Raw genomic sequence first — 24855 nt, forward strand, 5'->3', positions numbered from 1 at the left:
CTTTTGCTGGGGTATAAGGGTTTCTAAAATGGCTTTGATTCCAAACATTAAATGTGCTATATGCTCTCACTGTTTAAGTGAAATACTTAATACTAAAATACTTCTAACTCCATATACAGGTGCTGAATTTTGTCTGATGGCAAAGACCTAGAATCATGTGAAATATTAAAAAGAAAAGGCCCCTTTGGCCTGGGAGAAGCCTTCCTATTTAAAAAGGCAGTGATGTGTAATGTGTAATGTAATGGTCAAGAGAATGACAATTAAAATAGGGTCATCTACAGGTAGGGCTTCACCTCAAAGACAGAAACTGAAAAGTTTATTCTACGTCCCCAGACTTCCAGATAAGAGCTGATGATCCCATCTGTACATATACAAGTGTAAAGACAGAAAACAAGTCCAACATCCTCACAACCTTATGCACCAAACTATGCACACTATTCCACAGCACCTTATCCTTCAATCAAAATGTACTGGCACATATTTGACCAAGTTCTGGAAACCCAGAAAGCACTCTGTGTATCACGTTCTAAAGCTCCATGCCTTTTGTGCTGAATAATCCGCGGAATAGCTTTCAAAACACAGATGGCCTGTATCGACGTTTACTCCAATGAGAACACAATTAGTTAACCTTCTAATTATCCTAGTCGTTGCGGCACTATTTGTAAAACTTTACTGGTAGGTTGATTTTGAAAATTCATAACATCATGAAATTAAAATAGGAAAAATAAAAAGATTCACCACATTTGTTTTTGTTTTACTGAGGGGGAAAAGAAGCTTAATAGTTTATGTCTTCTGTGTACAATATTACATGTGAAAAAATGTATTGAATATAAATAGTAATGACATTATAAATGATTGAGTATAAATAATAACACACACACACACAAACATACATGTATATATTACAATCTAAGTTTCTTACAGATATAAGGCTTCCAGTATTTGTGTAGGATCTTTAAAAAACAGAAGACAATAGAAGAATAGCCCAATATAAACGAGAGATAAAAATGAAAATATTGTACTATCAATTAGGTGAAAGTTATGAGTAACGCTGCATTTTATGTACACAACTTGGAAAATTACGGTCTCTTTAGGAATCTATTACTTACGTCAAAATAGGACCCTGCATGTTCCAATATCAGCTGAGTAGAATCAGGTTTATTTTTGCAATATGTGACATACATCTGAAACTTGTCAGCCTATAAGCCAAAAAAAATAAAAATAAAAATAAAAAGATCTCATTTAAACCATAGCAAATCAACGCATGATAAACTTTCATATAGAAAAGAAGCTGTATGGATAATGGAAATTTAAGCCTCAAGTTGAAGAGACCCTATTTTAAAAAGAAAGCTACTGAAGTGAGAACCACATCGTTCTGACAGCATGCAGCTACAGCAGCCTCCCCAAGCCCAGAACGTCGGGCTGAGCACCTGTCCTCTCTTTCCACAGCGGCACGTGCAGACCTGGCTTCGGGCTTTGGACAGCATGACTACACGTTCACCTGTCTGCTTCCCCTCTAGACTGGACGATCCCCCAGAAGCACTGGGAACTCACCTATCAGCAAATCCCCAGGGTCAAGTGGAGGCCTGGCATACTAAATATTCTATTGCAAACCATCGCCAGGGCCAATAAAAAAAACTCACTCCACAAAAACAAGTAGTTGAAGGATGCAATTCTTTGAGGTAAAGTCTATTTCTCTGCAAGCATGAATATGAGCAGAAGATGGTGACTTAAAGGAAATGAAGATCATCCCTCCTAACTTCCCTCAATGTCACCTAACAGCTGGGAGAGAACAAATGGTTGAGGTTTCATTACCCAAGTAACAAAACAATGTCCAACATCCTCTGGCAACTGTTCATATTTTTCCAGCTCCTTTAGGAATATGCTGCAAAGAATAAAAATGGTATCATATTATGAAGGTGTTTTAAAACATTTTACCAGTGAGATATGCCAGAAATTGAGAAATCTGTGCCCCCTAAAGAATTAACAAAACATGTAGCTCTTAACTAGGGTAAGTTATTGTGACTTTCAAACGGCTAGCCAGTTTAGCCTTCAAACACTTTCTAACAAATGTATTTCTGGGAAAGTGCTAGTGTGTTCACCGAGGATATACTTTAGAGATGTAAATATTTGGCTGAAAACCCATTTGGTCTTTCCTGCCTTCTGCTGGGAAGTGAGGGGACTGCGCTCTTGCTGACCCCTGCGTCATCTCACCACAGGCCACCTAAAGGAGATTCTGCCGCTGCTGCTTTAAAAATATTAAAAGAGAATCATGTACCTCCTGTGGCCAATGGAAAGTGCATTTTATTTTGGTCAGAATACACTTCTGTTGCTTCTTCAGTTCCTCCTATCTTACTATAAGAGACCAAACATCATAGGCCAGCAGTCCCAAGGGGGCTCCACTGTCTCTCAACCCTCAGAAGTAACTCACAGGGCACCTGATGGCTCAGCTTCAGAGAAATTAAGCTTCCTATAAAAATATTTTCATAGTTTTCCTGATCTTATTTCTGTAACAGATAAGTACAAACATAAAGTTGAGTCTGTATTAAAAGAGTTTCTAGAATGTCAGTCTTTTTGGAGAAAGCCTGATAGGCTTCATTTGAGTGGTAACAAAATCACTGACATCTGCCTAATTCAACGGGAACGTTTCATTCCTTGTGACGAAACTTCAGCACAGCATGTGGATTTCAAAAGTAACTGCTCCCAAAGAAAAAGCCACTCACTTATTATGAAATTCATAGATTTCCTGCATGTTTCCGAAGATGATGAGTTCTTTGTTTACAATGCCAGGTGGAATCTCTTCCACGCCACTGGTCATTTCCCACAGGTAGGTCTGGCCGAGAGGGAAACAGGGGTTAGACAAAAATAAACACCACATTTTCAAGAAACAGCTGTTTCTGACATCTGTAAACACACAGAATTAATGTGCAAATGAAAGTATAACTGAGGACTGGACCCTTTTACAAAACACAAAAAACCCTTCTAAAAAAGGCCCTCAGTTGCTGTTAATACTTGAAAAGAGTTCCTATACTTTTCAACTCTAAAATTATTCCCAGCTTCAAATTTTGGAATTAACCTACTCCACAAGTACAACCAATATTCCTGATACCACCGAGTATTAGTTGCCAGTCATAACTAGTAGGCACATTTCTCTGAAGCTGCTGTAAAATTCTATACAAAGAGAATGTCAGCCAGGCCATCATGTGATAAACAGAATGAGAGGATTAATGCTGTATCATCTCTGTAATGAGTGAAAAACAAACCTAGAACACTACAGAAGTGCAGAAACATGAAACCGGCTGCTTAAGCATACTTTAAATTTTAAAAAATGACAGAAAAAAATTGTGATTATTCTAAGGACTACCAACAGGTAAGAATAAAATAGCAAGCTTATGCTCAATCTAAATAAACAAGCAAAAAAAAAAAAAAACTTACTTACATCCATACATTCCCGGAGGTCTCTTACATAAGCCTTTTCAGTTTGAATGAGCTCAGCCATTATGAACCTTAAAGACAGGAAGACAGTGAGGAGTCCAGTTAGGGTGCAATTTACTTCACTATCTACTTTTATGGATTTATGAAATAACAGAGAGGGTCTAAAAGTATTAGTCTTAGAGTGATCATTTTGGAGAGGTAAATCACAAATAGAACAACAGTATCCAGCTGCTAATTCAAAGGGGAAAACAAGATTTCTGCAAACATTTTATTGAGGTACTGATAGATCAGGGTTTCTCCACCTGGCACTGTGGACATCCAGGGCCAGGTAACTCTGCTGTGGGGCTGTCCTCTGCACTGGAGAGTGCTCAGCAGCTTCCCACTAGAGGCCAACAGCACTCCCTGCCCCTCCCCACTGTGACAACCAAAGTGTCCCCTCACATTGCCAAGTGTCCCTGGGGGACGAAACTGCCAATGAAGAACCACTGGGTTAGAGCACTCTTATTTATTTACATAGGGTTTACTAACTGGCAACTTTTAAACACCTAAATTTGTTTTAGGGGTGATAAAACCTATTAATTTCCTCTCCTTAGTATCAGTATCTATTAATGACAATTTGTCAACTCCACATGAAACACAGGCACAGGGATTAAAAACTAGGTGCTGTTTCTGAACCAGGTGATAAGAGAAGAGTGAACCCAGTGAAGTCTGTGCCGACACAACTAAGTCTACTCAGAGCAACAAGCCTGGGTGCCATGTGACTTCAAAGCACATAGAGAAGCACGTCTGTCCAAACGACATTCTCTTCACTCTTTCAATGAATCCTGGTAGATTCTGAAAGACTGGCTTACTCTTTCCTGCGGGCAGATTTCCGTTTCTCTTCATTAAGTTCATGAGCAGCATCTCGAAGTTTCACCTCTGAGCCAGGGATACTGGCTGGAATGATATCTAGCTGGAGACTTTTACTCTGTGGAATAAGAGAGCCAATGAACTCAGTTAATGAAATCAGCAAAGCGGGCGTTAGGAAGAAGACCATGATTTGTTCAGGTTGCACAAGGCCATTTACCGATTTGTTGGAATCTGAAGAAATCCCCAGGGCTTTTTCCAAAGAGGTCCTGTACTTCTCCATCCGCAGAGAGAAGTCTCTGTACCGCTTATCCACCGCAGTGACACATTTTTTTATCTCTGCCGCATGGGCATGCCCTTTCTCACAAAAGCCATCTGCCAGCTGTATCAATAGCTTCACTCTCTCTTTGGTTTGCTGCAAAAAACAACGGGAAAGTATTGTGAGGCAAATGAACCCGACTGCCAGAAACCTGAAACATAGTGGCGACTTGCCTCCAACTCCCAGCTCTGAACAGGAAAACCGGCTGGTGGCAGAAACTGAGACCAAAGCCCCCAGTCCATCCACTCCATCTCCCGGATTCTTGACCAGCTATCTTTCCTCAGCACTTCCACAATGAATGGCATTTTTATGACCTCAAAGAAGAAACTTAAGACTATTTTTCAGCAATGTCTTCATCTAGGAGGTGCTCAGTAAAAATGCGTGAAGGAATGTATGTGAAGCACACAGTCTTCGCCATGCTGCTACTCTCCTCAAAGCTGCTGAGCAGACACTCCTCGCTCTGTGCACGTTTACTCTGTGCCCAACTGGACCCACGGCTCTTTCGGGGCAAGCAGCCATTCGACTTTTTGGTTGTCCTGGAGCGTGTGTGGCCAAGGCTGTCCCCAGAGCAGGCACTCAACAAAATTCCTCATGAAGCTCCTCTGTATCATGTTGATTGCTTTTTTAACTCTTAGAAAATGTGGAGGAAAATTCACTAGTCAGGAAATTATCTATATAGAGGTACTGTAAATTTTGTTTCCCTGTTTGAGAGCTCTCTCTAAAATTGTTCTATTTTATATGTACACAGAAAAGATCTTTCATTAAGTTAAGCATAATTTATTATTTTTCACAGAGATACACAGACAACCATAAACCAAGTTATATATACCATTTGGCAACCTCACTCAACTGGTCTGACAGATCTCTCTCCTCACATTCATTTCGATGGCTATTACTATTAAGCTTCCTTTGTTACAGTGTTTTCAAATAAGTGAGTTACTCTTCTTCTATGGAACCTGCTATTCTCCGTTAAGCTTTAACTAGAAAATCTTTTTAACACATACTCAGGAAACTGACTTTAAAAATCCCCAAAAGAAAGAAGGTCAGAGTTCAAAACCCAGATAAATGATCTTAGCTTGTAAAATCAAAGTTCTAAGCCGTAAGTCACTGGGTAACCTGTGAAGTCAGCCGTCAAGATCCTCCAGACTCTACACAAATAACCCCAACACCCCAGCCAGCCCCCAGCCACCCAACAGCACCCCCATTCCCCAGCTGTGGCTCACCAACTCACCAACTCACCCTTCCAGGCCAGCACCCTCCTTGGGGCCTCTGCACTGGCGCTTCTGCCTGGAGAGCCACTTCCCCAGATATCCCTATGGCTCCTTCATGTCTCTACTCAAATAAACACCACTCTTTTAGCGGGCCCTCCCTGGACCCCTTTAAACTGCAGCTTGCCTCCCTGCCTATTCTTCTGCTCTGCTGCCTCCCGTACACGCATGGCCTTCTGACAGGGGGTGCAAGTGATTTTTACAGTCATCGTCTGTCTTTCTCCTGTGAGAACATCACCTTCACAGCCCAGAAATGTTTGCTTGTTTCGCTTACTAACATCTCTTACATTGCCACAAGAGCCACCTGTGGAGGGCACTGTTAACCACCTGTAGATCTATCTTCAAGGGGTGAAGAAAGCTATTGAGTGTTTTCAGTGATGGGGACACAGAAGTGAAGATAAAAAGATAATGCAGCTTGCCAAAATCAAACAAGAATTGTTCAGCAACTGAATGGTGTGACAAAAACTAAGTACTGTAAATCTGCTGACCTATGAACTTTAAAAATATCTCAGTATATTTTTACTTGCATTGGTATTTTAAAAATATGTTTACAGGATTCAAAATTTAAAAGTTAAAAAAGGAAGTAAAAACTCTTCCCACCCCACTTTCCACTGTCACTAGTTCCAATTACCAGCTTCTTGCTATCACTTCAGAGACATTTTACGTGCATGTACAAGCGAGTGCACAAATGTACATAAGTATTTTTCTCTCATTTTTTACACATATTCTTGCATACAACAAAGAGTGCTCTGTATTAGTATTTTCTACTGAACAAATCCTAGTTGTCCTTCCTGATCAGAACTAAAGTCCTCGCCTGTGTTAAGAGCTGGGTAATATTTCACTATATGGATGTGAACTGTATGGATGGACGTAAGCTAACGTCTCTCCGCCAATAGGTCTCCGTGTTGTTTCCAAATTCCGTCTACCACGGCAACAATGCAAGAAATCAAACAGTTGCGTGACCAGTGGTTAGACACGTGCCTGAGTGCTGCTGCCGTAACACACATTGTGAGACCTGGAACTGCTGGGGCAGACAGCAAGTGCAGTACGAGCGGGCAGGAAGATGCCGCCGGAGGCCTCTGAGGGGCTGCCCTGCTCCATTCCCCCAACAATAGAGCCTCGTCCATGCAGCATGGGGTCCACCTTTTTGATCTCTGCCAATCCACTGGGTGAAATGAACTCGGTGTGGTTTTGATGCACGCTTTTCTGATATTAAGTTGATGATTTCATAGTGAAAGCCATTTATTCCCTTCCTATGACACATGTTTAGTATCTTTTGTCCATTTTCTTGGTCTTTTTTTTCCTTACTGATTTGTAAAAGTTCTTTCCTACCGGGAAATCAGTCCTTTGTGATATGAGCTGCCTATATATCTTCTCTATTTGATTTTTATCTTTAGATGTTCCTTACAGTGGACTGCCCTGTGGAAAGTTTTACATTTTTTTGTGTAGGTGAATTTATTAACCTTTTCTTTCATGGGTTTGGATTTTGTGTCATTTAGACAAATTTCTCCACACGAGGATATAAAAAAATCCTGTTATTTCTTCTGGTACTATTAGGTAGCACTGCTGATATTTAAATCTTTTTCTGGTATTTATCTCGGTACTAAGGTGAGATATAAATCTAACTTAATTTTTTTTCCAAAGCCATTTATCTTGGAAAACATCATCAGAAAAAATTATTACATCTTTTAAAGTGAGATATTATAAGGATTTTCATTCTTATTCTATTTGTTATCTCTAGAGATTGTTACAGTGCTTAAAAAGCACATAAACATTTTAACTGAACAACCTCATCTGTAGGCATAATCGAGGAACCGGAGAAAAATAAAAGCAAACTGAAGTGTTAAGTCCACAAGCTCAAGAGAGCTTTGCTCATCATGTTCTTAGACAGAAATTCAATGGTGTTAGACACTTTCTAACAAAGTAAAGCATTTGGCATTGGGGACGCTGGTGATTAGGACCACAGGAAGCCCTATGGGAGAAAGGCTGTGGCATCCTGAACAGTTCAGTAAGGCAATGGTTTCTGGACCTCAGTGCGTGCAAAAATCACGTGGTGAGCTGTTCAAATGCTCATCCTCAGGCCTCACTCCAAGAGAGCCTACGTCACTAGGTTTGGAGTGAGGACGGAAATCTCTCTTAAATAAACACCCACAATCTGGATGCAAGTGGTGCCTGCAAGACCCGTGGAGAAATGACTGCACTGACAGTTGTGAAGGGACTGAGTCGAGTCTCGGTGAGCCGGTGATGGGAGACTCTTGTTTAGCCCTCCAGGTTCATTTCCATCAACACTAAAAATGTTATAACATCGTAATAAGTGTGCTGAAAGACTTTCCTTTCAGAGCTGGGAATTCTCTATACAGTAAAAGCAACATGGTTTCTTAGAAGATTCTAAGATCGGGTGACAGAAGGCAAGTGAGGAAGCCTCAGCTCATGATGAAAAATCAAAGGACATCTCCAAATACCAAAGCAGGCGTTTTCTGATTAAGAGGAAGGCAGTCAGAAACCAAAGAAAAAGATTGCTAAGAAAAGGAAAGGTGAGGGGTATTCTTTTCAAAATCTACCAGTTCCTCCTAGTATAACCAATTCAATAAACCCAACAAAAGAAACAGTTCTACATATTTGGGGATCAGAAAGGTCATGTATCACTCACAATTTTAGATATTCCTTATAAAATACAAGAATAAAAAATAAGCCTATCCTTGCCCAATCTTTCAATAACCGCACACCAAACTTGAGGAAAAGGAATATTCAGGAATGGAAAAATTCTTTCATTCTTTCATATACACTTTACTAGTGGAACAGGCCACCATGTTACTCAATTCCAGACAGTCACGTGCACATCACATCCCCCATGCACGGCCCCTGGAGCTGGGCAGTGAGCAGACTGGCCGTACACAATGGCCTGCAGAGTGGAGTAGCGGTGAAAGATGGCAAATCTTAAATCTAGTTTTGAGTGTGGTATGTGATGTTAGGCATTCTGTTAATACCTTTTTAATCAAACGATATTCAAATAAGCAAACATAGCTTGGGACTTCAGGCACACACACCACCATGCCCAACTAATTAAAAAAAATTCTTTTTGTGGAGACAGGATCTTGTCATCTTGCCCAAGCTGGTCTCGAACTCCTGGCCTCAAGTGATCCTCCCATCTCAGCCTCCCTTGAGCTCAGAAGTTTGAAGAGGATTGCTTGAGCTCAGAAGTTTGAGGATACACTGAGCCATTATGGTGCCACCGCATTCCAGCCTGGGTAACAGAGCAAGATTCCATGACTAACACACACACATACACCCCTAAATACAGGTCATATAATGCGCATAACTATTATTTAATATCTAAATATTAACAAAAAGTGAAAGCTGTCCAGCCAGGTGTGTATATGGAGGAGGAAAAGCCACGATCCTTACCCGCAGGGGAGGGTGGGTCGGCCCTCCTTAGTGCTCACTATGCCTCTGGGGGCAGTTACTGTCCCACGGTCCTGCCCCCTGCCCTCCCCCAGTGCTCACCACACCCCAACCCTGGGCTGGGTCTTCCTGCTGCGCCCCCCATGCCTGGTCTCTCTGAAGCCCTGCTTGCCTGTGTGAGCCTCCAGGATAGGAGCCGTGGAAAAGGAGAGAGCCCAGCACCTCAGGGCCAAGGGAAAGGAGAGCTTTGGAGACCAGGAGCAGAGGGTGGCAAAGAAGAGCCGGAGGAGTCAGCAATAGTAACAGGAAACACAAACAGGGACAAATAAACAATACAAAGTAGCCATCCTCTCTCTACATGACTGAAAAATTCCTGTTACGTTTTCAAAGCCAGGGCAGGGGCTACAGGAGATAACCAATTTTGCTACTTTATAGAAACACTTCTTTTTAACCAAAAATATTATCCTGCTTATCATTTATTTCCCACTCTTATACATTTGAAATAATTGGCAGCTTGTCCCAAAAACTCGAATCTGTCATCAACAATAGAGGCACTTCGGAAAATACTACAAAGGACGTATACTCAGACTTTGAAAAACAAAAACCCCACAGGTTGCAATGGTGACTCCAAAAGAGTCTCAAAACTGCTGTGAGCGTTTGGAAGGACTCAGCCTCTGCAGGTATAAGCCTTAATTGGGACAACGTTCAGGTCAGTATGCGGATTCTTGTATTTGTCCTCAAAAAGCCGTATTTACTCACATATATGCCATAAAGATAATTCGATTTCATAATTTTCTTTTTATTTTCAGGAGAAAAATGAAAATGCCTCAAGTTTTAGACACCTCTGAACAAGCACTAACAGAGGCGATGACACAGACTCTGCCAACCATAAAACAGACACAACTTCAAGCTGGACTGAGCATGAGCAACATGACTGTAACAGTTTTCACCATCTAAAGATGGTGAAACACCCCCAGGTGTAGGAAAGAAAACACCCCGAGAATACAGAAAGGTCAACTTGGGGACACCAAATAGTGTTTCACAAAAATAGCAAGTCCTCGGAAAACACCTTAGAGAAGAAAACAGGAGGGGGAAAGTGTAGAAGGGAATAATGAGAAAAACAAGGAATAAAAGGAGACAGACGGCGGTATTCACAGACATCAGAGGGACAAAGGACACAGACGAAGGGAGGAGGTGGAGGACACAGAGGGACACATGTGAACGGCAGGAGGAAGCATCCCCCAGTTAATGTGGAACAGCCCACTGGGTCATCCCTTTTCTCCAGTCTCATGAGGTATTTATTTCTTTATGATATTTTTGAGAAAGACTCGCTTTCGACTTAGAGGCTACTACACAAAGTCCACTCTGAACCCACCTTTGCAGTTATCTGGAACTCCTCGTGCTCTTTCAGGAGCTCCTGGGTGTGCTGTATACTGGAGCCTGTGGAGGTGTGCGTGGAAAGGTAGAACTCGCCATTGTCATGGATCCATTCCAAAGCCTGGAATGGGAAGGAATGAATGGAGTCAGCAGGCTAAACATTCCTGAGAGAAGCCCAAAGGCCGCAGCACCTTGTTGAAAGGTCAAATCGCAAACCAAGGCTGGCAGCATCGAGCAGCATTCCCTCTGTGAAATAAAACTGAAGTCTGATCACAATTACAAAATTTTTAAAAAGCACATTCTAGATGGTTATAATGGTGTCGCTTATGTGGCAACAATAAAAAGTTTGAGTTTCTTAGTATTCCATAGTGTATATGTGTCACATTTTCTTTATCCCGTCTATTGTTGATGGGCCTTTGGGTTGGTTCCAAGTCTTTGCTATTGTGAATAGTGTTGCAATAAACATACGTGTGTATGAGTCTTCATAGTAGAAAGATTTATAATTCTTTGGGTATATACCCAGTAATGGGATTGCTGGGTCAAATGGTATTTCTGGTTCTAGATCCTTGAGGAATCGCCATACTGTCTTCCACAATGAACTAATTTACACTCCCACACACACAAAAGTTTGAGTTTCTTGCAACCACGAACCTAAAGGCACAATAAAAGCACAATGAAAGAAACCACTACTATGAGCCTTTTTCAGGAAGGGACTAGAGTGGAGAGAGAGGGGAGGCAGCTGCCCTGGGGAGCACCCTGGAGCAGAGGGGCAAGGTTACACGGCCAGGGCAGCAGTGGGAACTGGGACGGGGCTGAGAAACCCACAGGTCTACGCCTCCTGGACCTGGTGCAGGAGCAAGGAGAGGAGGAGGAGGCAGGGCGCAGGGAAGAGGCTGAGAAACCCACAGGTCTACGCCTCCTGGACCTGGTGCAGGAGCGAGGAGAGGAGGAGGAGGCAGGGCGCAGGGAAGAGGGAATCGAGAACACCACACCTAGTGGTTTCTAACAACAAGACAAGAGGGACTTGGGGACAGGGAACTGCGATTGCAGTTCTGCTTCTGGTAAAGTCACTGTGGAGCGATGTCAAGGAAGTGGGATTTATGAATCCAGAGACCAGAAATGGAGGCCTGGGCTGGCAGACAGCACACAGAAAGAAGAGGAAAGAAAGACAAGAACAAGTCACAAACGAGCGCCAAGAAAGGCAATGGACAGACTGGGAGATAGGAAGGAGATCAGCGAGAGCCCTGGAGGCTGGTCTGCGGAAGCACCGGGTATCCGCTGCACACTGTGACAGTGAACAGAAGCGGAACGGCCGGAAGGCAGACGGGGCACCACCTGCAACAGCACGCACTTCAGGATTTTATTTTCGGTGAATAAGTGGACTTTAGGAAAATGCAACAATACATTCCATTATCTTTCTCTGACAACAGAATTATGAACAATTTTGCTTCTCTGTAGCTGAGGGATTCCTTGTCTTTCAATGGAGAGATAATAAAGTTATGTGAGAAAAGAACCTGAAACCATCTCTAATTAGAAATCCAACCAGGCCTCCAATGATCTTAAATATGGTTAAACTGTCTAATAAAATGTTAAGAGAGTATAATTTACCAAACGCGACTGCATGCACCTGGCTATTGGGAACATGCTGGCTACACCTGGAATGTCGCTGGGAGGAGAGAAGGGCCAAGGCAGAGCAGGGCGTCAGATCCCTGGCCTAGGAACCCAGTTCATCCAACTCTGGGAACTGAGTTCTGAGCATGGGCTGCATCCTTCGAGACCTACATTTTCCAAAATGGAACAAAAGCTGTTCCTTAAGTCTGAAATCTCTGCTAAGAAAGTTAATTTTTCTTCAGCTAAAAAGCATGTATCCAATGCCTGCTCTGGATCAGCTGCATATCAGGTTGCAAGCCGGATTCAGAAGATGGGTCCGCATCGTGGTCAGAATGTGGGTCAACACCGACTGACATCACAGAATTGCCCTGGGTGACTTTAAGGCACCCAGACCAGGGCCAGGCCACACACAGGCGCTGGGGGAATCACCTTCTCTCCTGTGCTTCCCTCCAGACCCCCCAAATTCTGGATGAAAGTTTACGGATTCTTAAGCTCCCATTAAGGCAAAACAGAAGTGACAGGCATCTTAATGCTTAAGATGGGGTCAGATTTTACAATAAAATGATCTTCCATGACTGATGATACAGGCAGAAGCACTTCATCCTAAAATGACCTAAGAAGGGGATGCTCCAAATGTGCCCCCTTGATACATCAACATTTTTTGACTATACTAAATTATTAGAAATTCTGGGCCAGGTGCGGTGGCTCACGCCTGTAATCCCAGCACTTCAGGAGGCCGAGGTGGGCAGATCACCTGAGGTCAGGAGTTTGAGACCAGCCTGGCCAACATGGTGAAACCTCATCTCCACTAAAAATACAAAAATTACCCAGGCATGGTGGTGGGCGCCTGTAATCACAGCTACTTGGGAGGCTGAGGCAGGAGAATTGCTTGAACCTGGGAGACGGAGGTTGCAGTGAGCTGAGACTATGCCACCGCACTCCAGCCTGGGCGACAAGAGCAAAACTCTGTCTCAAAAAGAAAAAAAAAAAAAAAAAAAGAAAAAAGGAAAGAAATTCTGTCACATTTCTTACTTAATTTTAGCTTGATTCATTGGAAAAATAAAAACTTTGTCTTGAAAATATAAATACATCAATATTAAAAAAGCCATTGTATTTACCTCAGTACAGAACCAAGATTCCCTAATAGTTTTTAAACAGTCCTCATCATTATGACTTGTACTCTGCTGTCTTAGAGATGAGGTAAAGACAGCAGGGGAAAGCACACGTGTTGGGGGTCAAAAATCATGGAGTGACATGCTTTCACCAGGCTGTGGGGTTTTCTTTTCATAACAAACATAACTAGAAGGCAATACTGTTTGTCATTAGAAAGTGGTTTTCAAGAGGGCGGAAATGTCAAGCTTGGCCTCTCTGTGGAGGCAGGTGTAAGCACGGGGGTTTGCGGGGAGGCTGGGCACCAGGTGTGCACTGACCTGCTTGGCACTCCTCTCAAAGACCACGTACTGCTGACACTGGTCCAGCCGTCTTTTCCTCATGGTCCAATAATGCAATACCCTGTTCTCCCGCTGGAAGAGCTCATTCAAGATATCTGAGAGAAAAAAGAAAACGATGTATGTTGGTGCTTGCAATCAATTAAAACAGCTGCAAAATTCCATTCATTTTTATTGAGACTTTTAGGCAAATGCCATGCCAAGACAGCACGATAAATAAAGAATCGCGCTGCTTTCCTGTCTCAGTGAGCATGTCGACCAGACCTCTTTTCTCACTCTCACCTCCGTTGAGCATCTTACGATAAAGAGACCACTGGAAATTTGAGGTCAGTCTGTCATACCTCCGGCTGGATGGATTCGTGGGATATGTGTATTTTGTAATATGCATTCGACATAATGCACAAGTTGATAATATGCAATTCGACAATGGCTGAAAAAAAATCAGCATTTTTTTCAAGACTGTTAAAACCTTGTGTAGATGGAGTGTTATACAGATTAAAGGTTATATCAAAGTGGTGGAGTAATAATCAAGTGTGGATTGAAAAAAAAAAAACAAAAACAAAAACCAGGCCGGGTGCGGTGGCTCACATGTGTAATCCCAGTACTTTGGGAGGCTGTAGTGGGCGGGTGGATCACTTGAGGTCAGGAGTGCAAGACCAGCCTGGCCAACATGGTGAAACTGTCTGTACTAAAAATACAAAAATTAGCAGGGTGTGGTGGTGGGCGCCTGTAGTCCCAGCTACTTGGGAGGCTGAGGCAGAAGAATCGCTTGAACCTGGGAGGCAGAGGTTGCAGTGAGCCACGATCGCATCATTGCACTCCAGCCTAGGTGACAGGGCAAGACTCCATCTCAAAAAAAAAAAAAAAAAAGAAACACAAAACCATAACCCCTTAGGAGAGGAAAGGACATGAAGTGGGGAAGCAGAGAAGCATGAAGTTACAAAGGAAAAAAAAAAACTCATTACACAAACATTTAAAATGTCATAACCAAACAAGAACCACCAAAAACTGGTGCACAGACAAAATCTTTTTAAGAATTGGGAACATATGACACAGAATAGTCAACAGAAAAATAATGAACAATTCTTTAGAAGAAGAATGAGCAAAGCCTATAAATATGAAGTTCACAATTTAAAAAATACAGTCATTAAATATACAGGAACACATTTAACCTCAAACAATGAGACCATCTTTCACTGCTTTCCTGGCAGACGGATAAGATCCAGTGTTGGAAAGAGTGAGGGAACAGGTAATCACGATCCTCTATTATGGAAGAAGAAAAACTGAGTATGATGACCCCAGGGAATGACACTGAAAATGTGCATGCATACCTTTGAACTGGGAATTTATCTTTCAGATGAACAGTGCTCACACAAGTATTCAAAACTGTTTGGACAAAGATGTTTGAACAGTGAAGCGCTGCTTAGAACAGTGGAAAATGGGCAGCAACGTAGGACCCACCAATTGAGGGACAGGTCAAATCAACTTCAGAAATGCTATACTGGGTATTAAAAAGAACAGCATGTCTTTAAATTCTGACACAGAAAGATGACTAAGATATATTATTAAGTGAAAGATGCAAGTTGCAAGGTAATATAGTCTCATTTTTGTAACAAATTAAAAAGTGGGATGGGTGAGTGAAATATACATGTTTATATTTCTCTACATATTTACATTTATATGCACAGACAGCTTGCACAAAAGTCTTGACAGTGGTTACCAGTAGCTAAGGAATTAGGTAACTTATATACATTTGTACACTTTTTGAATTTTTGACACTAAGTTTGTTTTGCTCTAGAAGTTTATGAAACAAACAAAAAACTTAAGAAAAAAATTTCCGAGAGTGAAACTGCAAATCAAATAGAGGGTTTCTGGCAACTTTATTATATTGGAAAACCATTAATATAGGAAGTTTTCCACAAATACTTACTGAGTTCCTAGCAGGCTGTACTTTGTGATAAACAAGAACAGAAGAGCAGCATTTACATCCAGCCTAACAACAGACTCTCTCAATACTACCTCCAAAATGAACCCCAAATTTACTGACTTTTCTCCATCTCTACCATTATCACCCTAAATACCACCATATTCTTAAGGTGACAATATGGTGTCACCATTTTTGATGACAATAAAAAATGCCTTTAGACACTGCCAACTATCTCCCAGGGACCAGTGGTCATGCTGTTATTTTTACTCCACTGAAGAGGAAACTAGTTTAGTGAAATAAAAGTTTGAAATCTGAAGTCTGCTAAAAAAATTAAGCTGTCACTTACATGAAAATATCACACATGAAAATTAATATGAGCCAAAGCATTTTTTCTAGTCTCTCATTTCCACAGTCTCTGCCTGAGCCAGTACTAATTTTGGGCAAGTGAGCAGCAAACGGTGCTAAGTGCCCTCTTGGATATGGTGCTTCCTCAAGCTCCTGGGGGGGGGGGGGGTCCTCTGACCACGTGGTCTGAGATTCATCTTTGCCTGTGCCTTGGGGTTATACTGTCTTTTCTGCCACCATTACTCTTACAGGAACTTAGTGCACTGACTCGAGCATCAATAAACCTTTCACCCCCAAGTAGCTCTGAGGGAAACAGAACACTTCTATTTTAATTCTTCACAGCATCCAACATTAGGATATACAACAGCAAAGGCATAATGAAGATCTAATGAGGAAATAAATGAAACATAGTCTCCCTCTCACACACAAACGTGTGTCAAACTAGTGCAACCTAGAAAGGACCACAATATCTTCAATCAGAAAAGACAGGACACAACCAACAAATAAAAGCAATATTGAGAGATGGATGAAAGGACATTGTTTTTATAGGAAATGAACCAAGTAAACCAATTATCAATGCAAACAACTTGCTGGCCCAGAAGACTTATTCATGTAGAAAAACGGTTGCTTTTGTGAGTTGCGCATTTGTCCAGAAGAAAAAGTCCATCAATAAAAATGTTTTATTGATAGAACTTAGAGAATTATAGTAGTGTAACAAAATTATTTTGTGATAACTAATAGATGAATCAGATGAGTAGACAGTAGAATGTAATGTAGAAAGCTTTTGTCTATCATATTGTTTTGAAAAGTGTGAGATGAATCATTTGCTAACTGATTATCACAATTTTTTTCCTATAAAACTCAACTTAGGCTGTGTGGCCCTGGTCAAAGTTACTTGCTTTGCGCCTTAGTTTCTTTATCCATTTTCCTTCCACATCAATCCTATTACAATTTAGTATACGTTTTCCCAGACCTTTTCTTAAGCACTTACATACAGACACACACACACACACACACACACACACAAACATGGTTTTATAGGTTTTTATACTCAAATGACATAACCTACATATTATTATTTTTCAATTTGTTTTTATTAACTATGCCTCAGGTATGCAAAATTGATAATACTTTATAGTGATAAAATTGGGATGTATTTTCTCAATTTGGGCTTTTAAAAATACTTTGCTTATAGATAACTCTGGTTTTTCCTTTCCCCCTATTTATTTTTCACTTACTTTAACAAAATAGCCAATGGCAGTTAATATCATCCTGATTTTGCATTTTCTCCCTGTTTATATTCTTCAATTTATTCAATAAATTATCAACCTATTCAATATAGTATCAGCCTATACATTTGTTTAATCTTTCACTATTAAACTAAGATCATTAGTAAGGACTTCATTAACATGAAACGGACATTTAAAACGAAACTGAGGTTGAGAGTTCAGAACACGTCGTGCAGGCTCCTTCCGTCTCTTGCCAGGCATGCACTGGGCCGCCCCCGGGGATTCCCAGCTCTACTCACTTTTCACTTGCTGTTCAGGAGCTTTGATGTGCGTCACCATTCCTGGCATGTTCACGCTGTTCCTGTGCAGGTATTTCAGGAAGACATCTGCATTCCTCCGAGCAAGGGTGCAAGCCTAAAAAACAATGGAGAGCGATGTTTGGCTAATCTGACTTCTACAAACGTGTATTTGGAGTACACATCACTGGGCTCTAATATATGTCTTTACCTACAACATTTATCTGGCCACTTTCTGATTTAGAAAATGCACAGGATAAAACCTAATTCAATTAAAAAAAACTCTCTTTCCTGAAGCCCTTGCTCTGATGACACCTGCTGCTACATTCTGCCCTATAGAGAGGCCCATGGGGCAGGACACAGAGGGCAGCCCCTGCTTTATGGTCACAGAGGAAGGGAAGCCCTGTCTCCATCCAGCCTGGAGAGGTTTGCACACCTGGCCTGCCCCTGGATCACGGCCTGAGACCTTGAGCTGCAGAACTCCGCTGGGCTGTGCCTGGATTTCTATATAGGGTAGACAGTTAACACTTTCAGTTTTGGGGGCGGTCATACAGTCTGTTTCTCCGTCACAACTACTCAAACCAACAACCGATGAAAGTAGCCAGAGGTGACAGGTAAACTATGTCGAGGTGGCCCAACTTAGCCCTCAGTTCATAGTTTGCCAACCTTGGTTGAAGCTTTGTTATGTGATGTCATTGTGGTAAATGACAGTATGTGTTTATGTTTATGCAGCCGGATAAACCAAACCAGTTTCATTCATATATTTTAACATAAGGGTTTTATATAAAAGAATACAAATGTAAAATCAAAGAAGGAAAAAACTCTTTAATTATATTTGAATTGGAAACATCTTGCACATTTCCTGTCTTGGGTCTGGAATTAATCTTTTCTTCAAGGAGCTCTATCTCCTTCTAGTGGTAAACGGTATTTAGAGCCACAGTCTAGTCATTCGGGATGATCAGGGCTTTTGGGTTGGTCACTGTTTCCAGACCTTTTCAGTAGATGGAGCGAGGCTATCTTTTTTTCAATTAAGAGAAAAACACATCATGAGTCTCTACTGATCCGTGTGAAATTTCAAGTTGTCTGATATGGTCTGGCTCTGTGTTCCCACCCAAATGTCATCTTGAATTGTAATCTGAATTGTAATCTACACGTTAGGGGAGAAACTTCGTGGGAGGTGACTGAATCACGGGGGTGGTCCCCCATGCTGTTCTCGTGCAGCGAGTGAGCTCTCACAAGATGTGATGGTTTCGTGAGGGGCTTTGCCCTGCTTCGCCCTGTACTTCTCTCATTCTTCTCCTTCCTGCACCGTGTGAAGAAGGACGTGTTTGCTTTCCCTTCTGCAGTGACGGTAAGTTTTCGAGGCCTCCCTGTCCTGTGGAATTGTGAGTCAACTAAACCTCTTCCTTTTATAAATTACCCATTCTCAGGTATTTCTTCACAGCAGCATGAGAATGGACTAATACACTGTCAAAACCAAACAACACGGAAGATGCTGAAGACTACGAGGGTGATGGCTAAGGACAGCTAAGCGACCTGCCTCGAAAGGGCTCCTATGGATAGGACAAGCGGCGTGTAAAAGATAAACGACAGAGACTGCTTTGAAACACACCAAATATATTTAAAGCCATGATGATACTAAAAAAAAGTCATATGTAGAAGTTACTATAGCAACAATTCATTATCCTGAAAATGGCAAATAAAAAGGATCAAGCAAGCATTTACTCTGCCTTTTCTGGACAAACTATTTTAGAGTAACCAAATAGCTGAGAGGGAATAATTCTAGATAATCGAGGCCAAAGGAAATGACAGAATTAGAGTATCACCATTTTGCAATTCCTAAAAACCAGCTACCACCACTGGGTGCTAACCCCATTAGCTGAAAGGTGGAAGGGAAGTTCAGAGGGGTGAATTGCACTCACCATACTTGAACCACTCATCAATCTTCTTACCAATCACAGAGACAGAGAACTAGACATGATGTGTCTCCTGAGCAACCCCATAGGAAGCACAAGCACCGCTGGCAAGGTTTTCCAAGCTCGCTCGCGCTCTCTCGCTCTCTCTCACCCCCACCTCTTTCTTCCCCCACCCCGCCACCCCACCCCCACCACCTTTCAAACCAGCTCTGATCAAGGCTCACAACCTAACAAAAATCTAGAAATTGTGGATGGTGCTAAATGACTCCACAGGATGTAATTGACAATCTGGAATGGGGGAAGTGCCACAATCTGAGGAACCTATTTCTTCAATTAATAAATAGTAATGAAAGGAGGGAATATTGTTTAGATTAAAAGTGATTCCAAAGATATACCCAGCCAAATCCATACGTGGACCCTGTTTGAATCTTAATTAAAACCATGTATAAAAAGACATTTGTAGGCCAGGTGTGGGGGCTCATGCCTGTAATACCAATAATTTGGGAGGCCAAGGTGGGAGGATCACTTGAGCCCAGGAGTTTGAGACTAGCATGGGCAACATAAGAAGATCCCGTCACTACAAAAATTAGCCAGGTGTGGTGGCAAGTGCCTGTAGTCTGGCTCCTTGGGGGCGGAGGTGGGACGATCGCTTAAGCCCAGGAGCCTAAGGCTGTAGTGAACTATGATCATACCCGTGCACTCCAGCTTGGGTGACAAAGGAAGACTGTCTCAAAAAAAAAAAAAAAAAAAAGACATTTACAGAACAATCAGAAAATTTAACAATGCTGGATTTCAGATAATATTAAAGAATTACTATTAATTTTTAAGATAAGATAATGATATTTTATTTGTATTTCTGAAAGGGAGAATTTACTGTTGAAATTCACAAATAAAATGATAAATCTAGAATTTTAAATAATCCACTGAAGGTGGATATAGGCCCATAAATTGATAATCAGTGAAGATGGGTGAGTAAAATAGGAGGAGAATCCATTCTCTCTACTTTTGTATATATCTTCAAATTTCCACAATAAAAAGGTACTTAAATATCCTATACACAAACACTACAAAATTCAAGTTGAACAAAGGAATCCAAAAAGGCTTGTGATTACAGATGTTCCTTGGCTTACCCTGATAAACCCATTGTAAGTTAAGTTAAAAATATTATAAGTCAAAAATGAACTGATTGCACCTAACCTACTCAATATCCCAGTTTAACTTAGCCTAGTTACCTTAAATGTGCTCAGTTTAAGCCTACAGTTACTCTGGCCTGCAGCTGGGCAAAACCATGTAAAACAAAATCTATCTTATAATCCCATGTTGACTATCTCATGTAATTTATCGAATGCTGCACTGAAAGTGAAAATCAATGGTTGTTTAGCATTTGACGTGCAGGTTCTACTGAATGCATAGCGCACTGGCACCAACAAGTCGAAAAATCACAAGTCAAACCACCGTAACTTGAGGACTGCCTATATTTTTGTTTTGTAATTTTACCTAAATAGCTATCTTAATTACATGAACTAAGTGGTATTTATTTTTCTTTCATACTAAATGGATCCTGGACAAAGGGGAGAATTCTAATGATTCCACCTCGAAATCCTAATAGTGGTCAGCATTTAGTAAACTTAAGCAGCAGGGACATGTCGGGGGCAGGGGCTTTAAAAAGGTGTTGACACAGTTATAAAGACTGACTGTGGAAACTGTGATGGTTTTCTCACCCCGACCACCGTGGTGGGAGCACAAAGTAAGTTACCAGACATAATTTCCAAAGAGTTACAATTTATCCTCACAGACTGAACAATAACTCTGTCCATCAGATGATGGACTTCAGAAAAAAACACAAAAAGTATTAAGTGTAACAGGAAAGTGGTCAGAGAGGTGAGAGCGCTGCAGCAATGAGGAGGTAAGGAGGAAAAGTGACCACCACCCCTACTTTTAATGGGCCTGGGCGGTGATAACAAGCAGAGCCTCAGAATTTCTGTAAGAGCCCAAGAATGCAACACGGAACATTCAGCACCAAATGTTGCTAAATGTTTCAACTACTTTGAAAAATTTAACTGTTCCAAAGCACATCTGTGACCATGTATGACTAAATGTGACATACATAAAAATATGACAGAGCACTGTAGGCCCAACTACTAGGGAGGCTGAAGTGGGAGGATGGCTTAAGCCCAGGAAGTTCAAGGTTTCAGAGAGCCGTGATTGCACCACTGCACTCTAGCCTGGGTGACAGAGTGAGACCCTTTTTCTGAATTAAAAACAAACAAAAAAAAACAACCAAAAAAAAAGAAAAAGCAGTCTTTAAAAATACCTCATTTAAAGCTTTTCAGAGAGAAAACTCCCAGCCTGGTCTGCATGTGACACACTTGTCTTGTCAGAAGCGTTTCCTGAGTAGGTATCAGTGACTGCCACCCCAAGCCGTGTGGCGTTTGCACCGTGTCTCCTCCATGCCACACTTAAACCTCTTCTGAGATGCAATCTTCGTTCCCTCTGAAGGGAATGAAGAGGCTGAGTTTCCAAAGGAAGATTATTTTAAGCTACATTTGTATTGTTTTTCACCAAATCAACCGATTTGGTTGATTAATCAATCAACAGAGCAATTGATTAATCGCTCTGTCTCCAGAATCACTTGGTATTGTGACTTCCAACCAATCCTTATTCATACAGATTTTCAGCTATTTCCCTGTGAAAACTAGAAAGACAGGGCAATCGCATATGAAAAAGATGTTAAGGTTTTCTTTCTTCAGCTGACTTCTCACTGATGCGATACTGCCCTTGTTACATTCCACAGCAGGCAAGAGCTATGGGGCACGCTCCCTTAGGAAGCGATGACTGTGCCACGCGCGCCTGGCAGGCAGGAAGCCTCTGCTGGGTGCACTGTCCACAGCGCTGCCCCTACCTTAAGGAACGCCTCCTTCTGCTCCAGGTGCTTGCTGATCATCGGTGTCACGTGGTCTGTCTCGGAGTTTGGGCCCAGCTTATCCGCCCCGCCACACCAGTCTTCTTCTCTCTTGTACTCCTGTTCCAGGCTCTCGAGGACGCTGCAGACCTGTAAGCAGGAAAAGTTTGAGGCTCAGACTTGGCATCTGCCATTGCCGACTGGTATCTCTGGAAAGCCCTTTCAGTCGGGCTCTGGGGATGAGATGCTGTCAGGAAGATGACATAAGAGGGAGCCATGGGCTCTATCTGGCTGGAGAACAACTACAGGGTCAAAAGCAGGCAGACCTTTCAGAGCAAGAACAAAACCAAAGCAAATATCCTGTCTCTCTCTGATGTGTTTCAGGTCATATGTTTAAATGACAAGAAGAGAGGTGTCTTCTCAGCTACTTTCTAGCTTATTATTCTTTGACATCTAAGGTATACAGGAATAATTTTAACTCCAGAAAGCCCTTTCCCTGCTGGACTTGCAACTGATTGGTTCAATAATGACTGACATGTTAACAATGATTGAGTTGTCCCAAGAAATTAAGCTCAAAATAAAGTATCAGTGGAGAGTTCAAGGGAGGGAACCTCTCCCGACCTGCTCTGAGGTTTTGTAGAAAGCGACAGAGGCATTGACGAGCTTGAGGCGATCTTCCATCTTGAGCATGAGCTGCTGCCAGTGAGATGCCACCTTCTCGGCGCAGTCCCGGATCATGTCCATATCGTAGTGGTTGGCCTGTAGCATGGCTTCTGCCTTCTGCTGCACCTGCAGCGCACTCTGATGTGTTTTCTAGAGACAGACAAAAAAAGGGAAGCCTTATTTGCCAGTGTCCCCACTGACTAGAAAGCAACCAGGATGGCTACAGTTACTCTGTTCTTGATGATTTTGTGGAAATACCTTCAGTTAATACTCACTAGGACGCTTCTAAAAGCACAACAGACAGTTTAGGAAAAAAGGTTTTATGCCCAGGAACAACTAGGTCTATGTTTAAATTAGCTAAACGAAGGATGAAATTCATCAGGACCTCCCAGAACGGGTCTCAGTTGCAGGGTTCTTGGTCTGAAAAATAGCAGGAAAGACCCTTAACAGCCAAAGCAGCAGTTGAAATGTTCCAAGTTTATTATTCCTGTTGATCCTTCTCATAATAGCTGCTGGAAGCAAATGAACAAGTAGAGAAAAGGTGGCCAGAGTGAACGTCTTTTATTTTCACTTGCAACTTTAACTTTGGACTCCAGTGAAAAGCTTTCAAGAACTATTGATTTTAAAAAGGAAAGGAAAAACAAATAAAAAGCTAAGAATGAAACAACTGTGTTCTCTGGAGGTCCATGCCATCTGATAAATCTACACAAATAGCATGGCAAATGCAGTAAGATTTTGCTCATCTGTCCTCACTAGAAGAGCCAGGACGGGCTGAGAAGTCAGCTTCTCTCCAGTGAGGCCGTAGAGCCAAGGAAGGGGGTGGTCAGGGAGAGCACAGGTCTCTGAGGATACAAGATTTTTTTTAAACAATAGCAAAACCTTTCATTTCACCTGAAGAAGTACAAATGATCCCATAAAACACTATATACAATATATTTTAATCCTTTACCCAGACACAGTGATTTATTACTTGCAATTTAATTACTAGAAATCCTTTGGCACAGTATACAGATGCCCAGAGTTTGCACCTCACGAAGAGCTGTTAATGCACGTCCAATGGCATCAAGCAGTTGACAATAAATTAATCTAGGGAATAAATTAGCGGCAACTTCTATAGCTTCCTTCTCTGGCTGACAACATGTGAGCAGAGGAGGGGAGATAACATTTCTGTAATCAAATGTTTTTTCCTTTGACATTACCTCACCACTACCAATCAGAACCATTACCCATGTGCCCTACCCGTACCGAAAAAATAAAAATCATTAGTCCACATGCTGACAGTGAATTGGATCAGGCCTGGAATTAGCCTAAGTCATTTTGCTACAGTTGTGGCATACAGACCCTTGTTAAGGTGAACAAGGCTGCTTTTAAGCAGGAATCTGAGGAGTTCTGCTGTCGGCATTGTTTACGGACTGATAGTGAATTCATGATATACACCTGGTCTTGGTGAGCTCTCTGCTTGGTTGAGGTTGGTAACATAGGAGAAACATACTTATGAGACCAGAAAGATATTAGAAAACCTCAGCTGAGACTGCAATGTGGGCTCCTTCGTTCTGAGCTGTTCCAGATCAGAGAAAGTGCATCTTGCCAGGACCCCTACAATAGGAGAACAGGAACCCCCTGGATTCAGGATGTTTGTCCTGAGGAATGAAAGAGCCAAAGCACAGAGAGGCCCAGCGCCCTTACCTCAATGGCATGCTGGAACTGCTCGTGCTCTCGTTGGAGCTGCTCTGCCTCTTGTAACGAGCTGGCTGTGATAAGTCCGGCATTTAACATGGACTCTCCGTTGCGGATCCAACCCAGCACCTGAAACATTACACAGGGTAACTCCAAGCAGCGGACTTTCCAGAGAATCCTGTGGACCATCAGGG

At 41.9% G+C, this 24855-nt stretch overlaps 1 protein-coding gene across 6 annotated transcripts in view; it reads right to left on the reverse strand.

Annotated features, from left to right (window-relative positions):
• LOC105492335 (trio Rho guanine nucleotide exchange factor) overlaps positions 1 to 24855 on the reverse strand; it is a 368213-nt gene that overhangs the window by 116553 nt on the left and 226805 nt on the right. For all 6 annotated transcript variants that reach the window (XM_071099091.1, XM_071099090.1, XM_071099092.1 and 3 more), the window contains exons 16-27: positions 24671 to 24790; positions 22943 to 23134; positions 22322 to 22471; positions 17507 to 17621; positions 13689 to 13804; positions 10646 to 10768; positions 4502 to 4696; positions 4287 to 4402; positions 3440 to 3506; positions 2724 to 2833; positions 1816 to 1885; positions 1110 to 1199 (exon numbers count right to left, since the gene is read on the reverse strand). In XM_071099091.1, the coding sequence (XP_070955192.1) occupies positions 1110 to 1199; positions 1816 to 1885; positions 2724 to 2833; positions 3440 to 3506; positions 4287 to 4402; positions 4502 to 4696; positions 10646 to 10768; positions 13689 to 13804; positions 17507 to 17621; positions 22322 to 22471; positions 22943 to 23134; positions 24671 to 24790 (1464 nt within the window). The remainder of the gene's footprint in view (positions 1 to 1109; positions 1200 to 1815; positions 1886 to 2723; positions 2834 to 3439; positions 3507 to 4286; positions 4403 to 4501; positions 4697 to 10645; positions 10769 to 13688; positions 13805 to 17506; positions 17622 to 22321; positions 22472 to 22942; positions 23135 to 24670; positions 24791 to 24855) is intronic.

Source organism: Macaca nemestrina, chromosome 6, assembly GCF_043159975.1.
Source record: "Macaca nemestrina isolate mMacNem1 chromosome 6, mMacNem.hap1, whole genome shotgun sequence".
NCBI lineage: Eukaryota > Metazoa > Chordata > Mammalia > Primates > Cercopithecidae > Macaca > Macaca nemestrina.